Source organism: Bactrocera dorsalis, chromosome 6, assembly GCF_023373825.1.
Source record: "Bactrocera dorsalis isolate Fly_Bdor chromosome 6, ASM2337382v1, whole genome shotgun sequence".
Taxonomy (NCBI): domain Eukaryota; kingdom Metazoa; phylum Arthropoda; class Insecta; order Diptera; family Tephritidae; genus Bactrocera; species Bactrocera dorsalis.
Window position 1 is genome coordinate 27,036,700 of NC_064308.1, and position 12,412 is coordinate 27,049,111.

At 42.9% G+C, this 12,412-nt stretch overlaps 1 protein-coding gene across 1 annotated transcript; it reads left to right on the plus strand.

Moving 5' to 3' along the window:
• Window positions 1-3,252: 3,252 nt before the first annotated feature.
• LOC125779271 (uncharacterized) lies at window positions 3,253-12,147 on the plus strand. Its single transcript, XM_049460365.1, has 2 exons — window positions 3,253-7,136; window positions 7,239-12,147. The coding sequence occupies exons 1-2, from the start codon at window positions 5,538-5,540 to the stop codon at window positions 8,217-8,219; spliced, it is 2,580 nt and encodes an 859-aa protein (XP_049316322.1). The 5' UTR covers window positions 3,253-5,537; the 3' UTR covers window positions 8,220-12,147.
• The last annotated feature ends 265 nt before the right edge of the window (window positions 12,148-12,412 follow it).

The following is a 12,412-nucleotide window of genomic DNA, read 5'->3' on the forward strand; positions in this document are numbered from 1 at the left end:
AAAAATGTTTCGATTCTGGTGATGTCTCAAAAATTAATGATTGTAATGGTTCAAATTCCGGCAATTTTACTTTCCCGTTAGCGGAACACATTCCAGCCGTTTCATCTGAGAATTTAGCCGCTTCACAATGTGGGCATATAACATCCATCATTCTAATATATCCATGTACATCATAGTCGATTGAAAGGTCGTAATCAAATGCAGCACGAAACATATCTTCCAAAACACGACGTCGTATTCGCGTAGGTCTTGCTGGATTTCTTGCATGATGAGCTTCTTCAAATCTATTTCGTGGACGTCGCACTGCACTTTGTGATACTCTTTGTGACAACACGCCCCGAGCATTTCGAGTACGTCGACCTATGTTTGATTTTGTACGTGCCGGCATTTTCTTTAAAATAATTTCTTATATGATCACTTCGTTTGAAACAGACATAAAGTTTTCACTGAATAATTTTCAATAATTATTCTTTTAAATAGCCGAAATAAAAAAGCAAGCGACCGAAATTGAACGATTCAAAAATTTTACAAATCAAAATATTGAAAAACAAAACAAAAAAGAATTGTATGAAAAGTCACTTTTTGGAAATTTCCAATTTTTCGACTTTTCCTTATGAAAAGTATATGGTTTTTTTTTATATCTAACCCTTTCCAGATCCACAGCGAACAACTTCTGATTTCATGAAAATTGGTTCCGCCGTTCTCGAGCGTTAGCGTTACTAACAAACAAACAGTCATTTTTACTTACATATCGCTCATTTGCTGCAAGACCGGCATAAGTCAAAAAAATCGATTCTTCAGAAAACGCGTTTAAAGTTTTCAACTGACTATAACCTTACACGGTGACTCCAACCTTACACCTCTTCTCAAGCGGAGCATATAAGAGGTATTCATGTGAATTTTTCACTCAACATGAAGTATGATATAACGAACAATTCTGCAGCATTAACTCAAAAATCACGTTTTTTGATTTATGCCGGTCTTGCAGCAAATGAGCGATATGTACATACATATGAACATGTACATATATGTATGGGAAAAAGAAAAGGGCTGTTTTTAGGGGTTTTCCGGCAACTTTCGTAATATTTTCTTGCATAAGAACCTTCTCCTAATAATAACAAATACAACAAAAAAAATCAGCCAAATCGGTTCAGCCATTCACGCGTGATGCCGTGGCAACGAAAACGTTTCATTTTTATATATAAGAAGAAGATATATTGCTTATTGATAATAGACTGATTATCAACAATTTATATCGAAATATTTGTACATTTGTACATTATCCATTATTGATCCGATCATAGAAAAAAAGATACAATCAGATCCAATCATAGAAAAAAAGGTAAGGTAGAAGGTGTGGTGTACATAAATTTTATGAATTTTATACCTAAATTTATAAATTTATTTTATTTATCTTTTTAGCCGAACTGTTAGAAATGACAATGTATGGCTATAAACCATCCTTGAACTAAGACGAATATGTATGTATGCAAGGTTTCAACAAATTCGGTTCAGCCGTTTATGAGAGATGAAATTACAAAGAAAGTGGCATTGATTTTTATATATATAGACTAGCTGACCCCGCAGCCGTTGTCCTGCGTGAAATTATGTAGTTTGAAATGAAAAGAGAGTTAAATTTATCATTTAATTTTTTTTTCAATGTAACGCAGCTTTATAAACAACATTTTTCGGTTTCTGTTCCAGAAAAGATGGTTTTCCAACTCGTGAGCACGCTACGGCCGTGTGAAAGACATAGCATTTCCAAATTGATGCCTCACACTATGCGATTATCTTTAGGTCCTGTTGACTGTCATCTCAAATTCATTCTCACTGGAAACGGAATACGTTTGAACTGAAATGGCAAATCGTTAGAACTCAAAGGAATTCGTAGGATCAAGCATTCTGTCCCCTTGTATTCGATAGGTGCGTCACAATCAGTCGAGTTCCATTACACACTTTCGGCGCATGAAGATCGCGAAACTTAATAACGACGCATCCTACTTTGAGACTCAAATGATGCGTTGGCACGGCGGATAATTCACGGCGTCATCTTCATTGTCAAACGATCGATCGATTTGTATGAGCGCAAGGGTCCCGGAATTTGACTTTGAATCTTCCAGTTGAAGTCAACAACATCGGTATTTTTGGCAGCTAACATTTTGTTATGAGTTCATCTTTCGTGAATTGATAAAAGGAAGACGGAATTGATATCGAACCACCGGAAGTATCAACCGAAATTGTACCATTTCCAATTTCGCAATGTCGATGTTTATATCGAAAAGTCTGCGAACTTCATTTTCATTCCAGTGATTAACGTGTTCCAACAATTGTATTTTCTGGCTTACTTCTCCTAAACTTGCACACATCGAACCATTCACAGTACGCAATGACTCAAATAAAGTTGAACCGCGTACATTAATCAATAGCAACCGAAGGTAGAAACAATCGTCGTTTTTCGGGTGGATTGTGTAAATTCGTCCTAATGCATTAGTTGATAAGACACCAGGAAGTCAATCTACTGGTTGGCCTTGCTTTCTGCGTAACTATTCGACGATGCATTCCATGTGTAATATCAAGGTATTTTCGAATAGAGCAATGTTCTCACAAACTCATTACGAAAGTTGAGAAAAAACTCGTCAATGTTAATTTTGTTGCTGGCGATGTTTCTCCAAATTAACTGCGAGACGCACAACAGTCGGAAAACGTTCATGAATTGCAAAAGTAAATATCCCACAAAGCGCTTTAGTGCAGTTCACGTAGCAACCGTATCGTTCAAGACCAATAACCGCCATGTTGCTTCCTTTGGTGACGTACTTACAAACGTATTTTATCGATTACACCAAACTGCAACAGTGGCGAATATGGTACGAATGTTAAATGTTATGCCATTGTCGTCTGGTGAGCGACGCCGATAGAGTGGATATCCATCATTTCAAGTTTGTGTTTCCGAAAGAAAAGTACGTGGATACTGTTTCGTGCATTTATTGACAAACATACAAACCGCAGGGGGATTTTGGTGTCCGCAAGGTCCATGAACAATATTGGTTTTCATCACTTCGTATAATACTGGATCTTTCTTTGCATCAGGAATTGCCGCATGATTGAATGATTTCATCAATTTGATCTGGTGTAACCACCTTCCAACATCCAAAGAAGAATGTGTGCGTGCGGCAAACCTCTCTTTTGCCAGTCAACAGAGTACATGTAGCATCTAACAGCACCGTATATACGTTGCTTCAAGATAATGTCCATCGAAGCTGTTGCTTGAAAAGTCTTGCTGTGACATCGTGACAATCGCTTTCTGATTGATAATACCGCACGTATGTCATCGCATCCTTGGAGTACTCGTTCATGTGCCTTGGGCTGCTAATGTATGTTGATGCCAAAAAGAACGCCGACCGATATTAGCGCGACCTCTTCATGGCATCGTGACAAATTTCAATTTGTAATTGATCACTTTATGTGCAACACACATTTTCACCGAATAATTTTCAAAAATTTTTGAACCAAACGACAAATTTGAACGATTCAAATAATTGAAAAACCAAACAAAAAAATTGAATAAAAAAATTTATATGGAAAAAATTTACTTTTTGGAATTGTTCAATTTTCCGACTTTTCCTCATGAGAGACATGCAAGTTTTTTATTTCCAAACCTTTCACGATCCACAACGAACAACCTCTTAAAATTTCACCAATATTGGTTCAGCCGTTCTCTTAGCGTTACTAACGAACAAACATTTATTCGTTTGTATGAGAAAAAGGGAAGGGCTGTTTTTAGGGATTATCCGGCAATTATTCGAATTTTTTTCTCCGCCGAAACCATCCCTGAACCTCAACGAACATTTTAAAAAAAGAATTATCAAATTTGGTTCAGTCGTATGAAAGTTATGAGCGTACATACATTTTGGCGATTCATTTTTATTTATATAGATTTTCACTATTTTTTCGAAAAATTAATATTAAGGTGTTTCCAATGTGTTGACGCCGCCCCCGCCCAATTTCTTTTGCCACGTCTGTATCGGCAGAGCAATCTTTTCTTTCCCTCTTTTTCGAAGTTTTTTCGATGTTTAATTCGCGCGCAACTAAACTCTAACTAAAAAGTTGCGCGCTCTCTCCTTTTGCGACATCCTAGCGATACAGACGTGGTAAGTGTGGTTCCAATTTGTTTATAATTAAATATTTGTATTATATGAAACTTTTGGTTTTTTATTTAATATTTGTGGATACATTTGCGCCGACCGTTTCCCCACGGCCAACCACATCAACGGAACGAGCGAGCACCGTGCTCCACCACCCGAATTGTCATTGGTCCTTCGAGCCGGATAACAGGTAACAAGTCGATTTTTTATTAAAGTGAAAGTGCATAATTTGCCCGCTTTAGCAACTCGCAAGTTACAACCAAACATATTTTGGATTTGGGCTCTGCAAGCTAAAGGCAATATATTGGTTAATTTGTGCATGTACAAAAACCATTGTGCTGTGTGAAGTGGAGACCAAAACTTATTTTTGGCACTCTACCCACAAAATAAACGCACAAGATTGCAGGTAGTATTGTACTTCATTTAAGTACAACAACAAATACACCTGGCAAATGCACTTATTTCACTTTGCAAAAAAAAACGCACTCTCTGTTATTCGAGAAAGAATTATAAATTTCTTGGACGCACAAAATCGTCTGGAGCGTCAAAAAATCTCTCTCGGGTTTTTGGTTTTTCTTATAGTTAATTTGAGTCTAGTCGCTCAACTCAGCAGCATAGGAAAAGCAGCAAAGGCCAGGCAGCACAGCAGCCATCCAAACAAACAAAAAGGTGTAGTGGTGAAATCGAAATGGTTCGAAAGTAACCCAGTGATAAAAGTGAAAGTGAATAGTGGATATAGTAAATCAAATAAGTGCTTGTTAATTTTTATCTGTATTTATACATATTTGGATTTTAATAAAGTAATTAAGCACAAATCAATTTTGTTGGTGTACATAGTCAAGGACTAGACGTGCAAGTGCATTGGGGCGATTACCCAGCAAGCACATTCAAATTAAAATTGGGAAAAATACTTTGAGAAAATAGTTTACTAAATTGATTAATTTTTTTTGTGCTTTCGAATATTCACGCTTCACTAAGAAACAACGCACTACTAATTTAGAGTCTGTCCGTGATTGGTTTTATAACTTTTGAACTTTTGCAACATATTTGCAAATATTTTTAAATTTCAATTTCAAGTTTTAGATCCGATTTTGTGCAACATTTTTGCAGTTCCGTTTAAATTTTTGAAAACAATGGAATCAATTAGAGCCTTTACCACAGCTGCAGACGCTCTACTGGAGTTTGAGGAGTCTTTTACTCCAACAGCAAACAATCAAAGTGCCTACTCTCTCGAAGTTCAACAAGCTGAACTGAAATCTCTGTGGGCAGAGGTAAAGTCAGAATACAAGTTGTGTTTAACAAAAGTGGATCCTTCTGACACAAGATCAATTGACGACATTAAACTTAAATATAAATACAAGCTGTTACTACGCTTATGTGTGTTGCGCGGCCTTGATGGGCGAACACATGCACAACCTCACGGCGTTCAACCAAAGCCCTACTTCAAATTCGACAGTTATTCAACCTGAACGGTTACAACAAACTGTAGAACCCGTGAGGTATACCATCAATCTACCGCCATGTGATACCGAAATATTTCATGGCGATGTTTTACAATGGCCCTCTTTTAGGGATCTATTTGCCGCTATATATGGGAATAACCCAAGGCTATCTCCGGTAGAAAAGTTATTCCATCTGAACCAAAAAACGCGAGGTGAAGCGAAAGCTATTGTTTCGAAAGCGCCACTGACGAATGACGGATTCGCATTGGCTTGGAATAATTTATTGTGTAGGTATGAAAACAAGCGAGTGCTTGTCAATACACAGTTAAATTTATTATTCAAGCTCCCGCACATCTCAACAGAATCTGAGACCGAACTCAGAAATTTACAACGGGAGATTAATAGCTGCATTTCAGCTTTACAAATACATGGCATCAATACAGATAGCTGGGATGCCATATTTACGTATTTGTGTTCTATCCGACTCCCGGACTATACACTATCGCTTTGGGAACAATCTCTGGATTCGGATTCAGAGATCCCAAAATGGGTTGAGTTAGACAAGTTTCTAACCAAACGGGTTAAAACGCTTGAGAGAGTATCAAACCTCAAAGGCGAGTTGAGTACTCAACCCAATATTAAGTCGGCTGATGGTGAAGGTCGGATACCAACCTTGCAATCAAGGATTGGATCCAGGCCCATCAATTCCCATCACGCCAAGACAAACAATACCAGATGTAAACTGTGCTCATCTCAATCGCACATTTTGAAAACTTGTCAAAGGTTCATTGAGATGCAGCCTAACGCACGGTTAAATGCTGTCAGAAAACTCCACGTCTGCCTAAACTGTTTGTCAGACTCACATGAAGTAAAAAATTGTAAAAGTATGTTCAATTGCAATAAATGTAAACAGAGACATCACTCTATGATTCACCGGGATCAGAGTGAGGGAATAGCTCAGATATCTGACACTACTGAGATTTCTACTAAATCTCATGTGGCCTCTATTAAGGCCAATATTTCAAATGTGCCTACCAGTCGAAACATGCTCTTAGGTACAGCCATGGTGACCATATGTCATAACGAGAGCACCTTCACTGTCAGAGCCCTGATTGATTCGGGATCTGAAGCCACCTTCGTAAGCAATAGTCTCCAAAAACGCTTACATCTGGCAACTAAAAAGGTCAGCGCGCGAGTTTCAGGATTGAATAATACCGTATCAGGACAAGTTCAATCGGTATGCTCGATCTCAATTGGCTCGCCCCGTAACAAAGGCTTGAAACTAGAAGCGGAAGCTTTGGTACTGCCAAAATTGACTGGACTGCTTCCATCCAGATCAATTAACTCTTCAATTTTAAAAAGGCTACCTAATATCCCCTTAGCGGATAATAATTTCCATACGAGTCAAAAGGTTGACTTGTTGATTGGAGCTGATCTTTACCCTAAAATCATTCTAAATGTGGTAAAATTGAAAATCTCTGGATCCCTCGTAGCACAACGTACAGTGTTCGGTTGGATTATAACAGGTTCTGTTCCCTCCGAAGAAACCAAGGTAACTGGCAAAGGCCACAAACAAAATTCAACAATAATTCAACAACAAACACAAAATCATTTTTGTAGAGTAAATAATACTAATTTTATATTTACACAACAGAAACAACATCAGCAGAAGCACCAGCTACAACGGGATCAAACTAACGATGATGGCGAAACAAATGATGCGCCCGGCTCATCGAATCACACCGATACGCATGGTAGCGTCGGTGTGCCGACACTGCCTGCAGCAGCGCTATCTCTGTCCGCAACATCCGTAGGCAGCACACCGCCGAGCAGCGCTGAAGCGACAAATATCAACAATTTCGCTTATTACACGGGCGCCGCTGAAACGGTGGCAGCAACGGCTGTCACAGCTGCAACGCACCGACATGCTGACGCAGCAACGCCACCACTACCACCCCCATCACAATCGTTGCCGCCATCATCAGCTGTGGCGGCCCCAACAGCAACAGCGCACTATCCACCATCACACCAGCAGATGCTGCTACAGCTACAACAACAATACGAGCAGCGTTATCAACTGCAAACAGCCTATTATCACCAGCAACAGCAGGCGCCGCCGTCGCAATCGCAGCAAGAAGACCAATCAGCAACGTGCGTGACGTCACAACAGCCGTCTACACAATACCAACATGCGGCGGCCACAACAACAACAGTAAATCAACATGCTGCGCGCAGCAACAGACAAGCAACGCAGTCGACAGCCACACACCACACAACGAACACATCACAAGCAGCAACAACAACACAGCAGCAGCAACCTGCAGCAATGGCGCACGCGTTGACACAAACCACACAGCAACAACAACAATCGTGTCAACGGACGTCAGCAGTCACTCAAAGCACTGACCAACGACGTCTCTCCCGCATACCACATGCCCAAGATCGAGCCAGACTCGAGTCGTCTCGCCGACTTCGGCATGCTGGTAACTTCCTTTCGGATTGGCGGCATGGCAATGATCGACTGAGACTCGATTCGTCTCAGCGACATTGCCCGGACCGTACCAGACTCGATTCGTCTCGTCGGCCACCCCATCTGCAAAGAAGACGTGAAAGAGGAAGTGCAGGAGCCATTTAGTTAAGTTAGTTTTAAGTAATTTATTGTAAACTGCATTTGCAGTAATACTGCAAGGCGGGGAGAATGTTGACGCCGCCCCCGCCCAATTTCTTTTGCCACGTCTGTATCGGCAGAGCAATCTTTTCTTCCCCTCTTTTTCGAAGTTTTTTCGATGTTTAATTCGCGCGCAACTAAACTCTAACTAAAAAGTTGCGCGCTCTCTCCTTTTGCGACATCCTAGCGATACAGACGTGGTAAGTGTGGTTCCAATTTGTTTATAATTAAATATTTGTATTATATGAAACTTTTGGTTTTTTATTTAATATTTGTGGATACATTTGCGCCGGCCGTTTCCCCACGGCCAACCACATCAACGGAACGAGCGAGCACCGTGCTCCACCACCCGAATTATCACAATGAGTTTTTATATTACATACAAACATACATTACTTATACATTTTTAACAGTATGTAGCTCTTCTTCTTCTTTACTGGCGTAGACACCGCTTACGCGATTATAGCCGAGTCAACAAGGAGGATGGAGTCATATGTAGAAGTTCACGCAAGGGAGGATGGAGTCATATGTAGAAGTTCACGCAAGTGAGGAAAGTTCTCTGATCGCCATTCACTTGGGAGTGGCCAGAAACGATTCTTTTACATATGACTCAAGCAGCTCACGACTTCCGGTCTTTGACCAAGTATCCTCTGGGTAGCCAAGAACATCCGTTTGAAGGCGAGCTAACGTGAGAAGGCGAAATATCCCCTACATAGGGTTGTGCGCTGGGTTTGGGACCCGCCACGTAAAAAAACAATCCCAGCGAATAGCAACAACAGTATGTAGCTACAGTATATAATATTTTAAGGTATATACAAATGTATGAATATGTAAGTATATATAAATGATCAGGATGATGAGACCAGTTGAAATCCGAATGTCTGTCTGTTCGACCGTCCGTCTGTGCAAGCTGTATCTTGAATAAAAATCGATATATTGTCATAAAACTTTGCACACATTTTCCTTGGTAGGACCGGAAACTAGCAGGACAGAACTGGCGGTCAAGCGGCAGAGTTCGCGCGAGGGAGAAACCTCCCTTGTTAAGAAACCGCGAACGGGAAAGGCGCTAGCCTTTAGCGAAATCGCTAAAGGCGCTGAGCCTATAGTACTTGGGGTGCTCGACTGCAGTAGGGAGGACGGTAACATCTCCCATGATGAATGGAAGAGGGTAGCGGCGGCTATCTCGTCAGTCTTCCTGAGGGTGGTCAAGGAAAACCCGGAGCCACCCCCGAAATGTGTGAGTGCCGATTGGCACCAAGGGCTGCACAAGCTCACAAGTTGTGCTGACGAGAGATCGGCCATCTAATATATACAAATGCAGTCTCTCAGGTGGGGGAAGTTTGGAAGGGAGCCAGACTGGAGGCCGTGGCCAAAGAGGATCTTCCTTTTCGTCCTAGGGCCCGCGTTTGGCTGCCGGCCGAACCTTCCACTCCGAGTGAGATTAAGGAAATCCTCAGATATTGCAATCCCTCACTTCCAACGCAGAACTGGAGAGTCTTAAGGCTGGAGAGAACCGATGAACCGTATCGGCAAGCGGTGATAATGCTAAACACGGAATCCATCGGTCCTCTCAGCTCAAAAAAAGGCAGTCATTAGCTATGGTTTTGAAATGGTAGTGCTGAAAGCCAGAGCTGATGGCGCCCAAGCTGCGGCGGTTGTGGATATGACAAAGGGTGCTGACGGTCAAACGACCATGGAAATCGATCCGACAGAGGGCGCTGACGGTCAAATGATCGTGGAAGTCGATCCGAATCTCTCGGATGTGGCGAGTACTGAGTGCGGTTCGTCGATTGGCGACTCTGTCTTCAGCCTCGAACAACTGTTCGATCAGGTGCGGGCAGATCACGACTTGGGCGCTGAAATAGCGCTCCTGGAGGAAAGTCTGAAGGATGAAATTCCTCCAGATTAACCTTCAGCATGCGACGGCGGCCTCCGCCAATCTATTGCTCCGTCTGGAGCAAGACGGAGCTGATGTCGTCCTGATCCAGGAACGGCCAAGGATGCAGGTAGGAACAGAGCCTGTATGCTGGTAGGGAACGAATTGACGGTACTTCCTTTACCTAATTTCAGCGCTGACGTAGTGACAGCGAAACTGGAGTGTGACACCGAAGATTTCTGGCTTATCTCCGCGTACTTGCCACACGATGATGTGGTGGAGCCACCTCCCTTACTGCTGAGGGGGACCTTAGCCGAAGCGTCTAAGACTGGCACTGGCGTCATCATCGGTTCCGACGCTAACTCGCGACACCAGATCTGGGGAAGCTCGGTTACTAACAATAAAGGTGAGTCGCTTTTTGATTTCATTATTAGCGAAAATCTTCGCATTTGTAATAGAGGAAACTCTCCTACTTTTGTGACCGTAGGTAGGGAGGAGGTTCTCGACCTCACCCTAACCTCACAAGGGATGGCCCCGCTGATCTCGCACTGGAGGGTTCTCGACGATCACTCCTTTTCAGATCACAGGTACATCGAGTTTAGTCTAGTCCGAGAAGGTCCGAATAGGAATGCTTTTAGAAACCTTAGGAACACAGATTGGGAAGGTTACCGCAGAAGGCTTCGGCAAACTCTCCCACGCGCACCGGGGGTGGAGGAGTGGGTTGAAATCTTTACCTCGGCGTGCATTGCTGCGCTGGGAACACGTCCTGTCCACTGAAATCACCAAAGGGCAAAGGGAAACCTCTGTGGTGGACTACGGAGCTCTCAGATGTCAGGGCGTCATGTTGACGCTTATTCAACAAGGCCCGCAGAAGTGGGTTATCTGATGACTGGGCTTTGTATAAAGTAGGACTTTCAATATATAAGTCCGAGTTAAGAAAGGCTAAGAGGACCTCGTGGAAATGCTTCTGTGAAAAAGTGGAAGGCTGTCACGAGTCTTCTAGATTCAGGCGTATTCTCGCAAAAACCCTAGTGTCGCTGGGGTATCTCAAGGAGGCAAATGGGAAGTGGGCCCTCAGCAGTGAAGAAACACTTCAGACGCTTCTCGACGCTCACTACCCGAGCAACATATCCTCTGAGAGGGGATCTCTCGGGGTGCATGGCTATTGTGCGGCCTTTTTCGGCATTCTGGATGAGCGACATTTGACGTGGGCGATTAACTCGTTCAAACCATTCAAGTCCCCGGGACCAGACGGCATCATACCAGCGCAGCTGCAACAGGATATTAAGGTGTCATGCAGCTGGTTGTCACCTAACTATGCGAACTGCATCAGATTAGGTTATATCCCGGGGCCTGGAGACGAGTCAAGGTTACGTTCATCCCGAAGGCTGGCAGGGGCTCCTATGTCACGGCCAAGGATTTCAGGCCAATCAGCCTCTCCTCCTTCTTGTTAAAGACTCTTGAGAGACTGATGGACTGGTATATAAGGAAGCGCATTCTGAGAGACTATTTGTCAAGAGCACAACATGCTTATCGCAAGGGCAGGTCAGTGGATACTGTCTTGCATACTATCGTGTCATGGCTCAAGGAAGGCATTCAAGCCAAGGATTTCGCTGTTGGTACCTTCCTTGAAATCGAGGGAGCTTTCAACAATGTCCTGCCTGAGTCAGCAGTAACTGCTCTTGACGGTCTTGGGGTTGAATCGAACCTCAAGTACCTCATTCTCAGTCTTCTGTGCGACGGAGTGATCGAAACAGAATGGGGCAGCGCGCGTGCGAGGCGAAGTGTGAGTAGGGGAACACCACAAGGTGGGGTTCTCTCTTTTCTTCTATGGATCCTAGTTGTTGACGAATTGCTCAAAAAACTAGAGGAACGCGGCAGTCGGGTGATTGCCAACGCAGACGATGTAGCCCTTATGGCCAAAGGAAAGTTCCTTAGCACCGTGTACGAGTTGACGCAGGGATATCTCAGCGTTGTAACAAAGTGGGTCAGCCGAAAATATAAAATCCCGGTGGCACCGTTGCCGCAGATGGGAGGTATTCACCTGCAACCGGCGAATACAGTGAAATATTTAGGGCTCACCCTGTATAAGAAGCTTTCATGGAAGCTGAATATCGAGGAGAGAGCAAAAAAGTCATCTATTGCCTTATACTGCTGTAGAGGAGCTATTGGCAAAATATGGGGTCTCTCACCGAAAGTGGCCCTTGGCTCTATGATACCATAGTCAAGCCCATCTTGTTCGATGGGTTCTTAATGTGGTGGAGGGCTTTAGGGAAGACCACAC

Excerpts from the sequence above, each read along its gene's own strand:
- LOC125779271 (XM_049460365.1), top strand. The coding sequence starts at position 5,538 with ATGGGCGAACACATGCACAACCTCACGGCGTTCAACCAAAGCCCTACT. Across the intron at positions 7,137-7,238 it reads TTCCCTCCGAAGAAACCAAG|AAACAACATCAGCAGAAGCA; the intron begins GTAACTGGCAAA and ends TTTACACAACAG.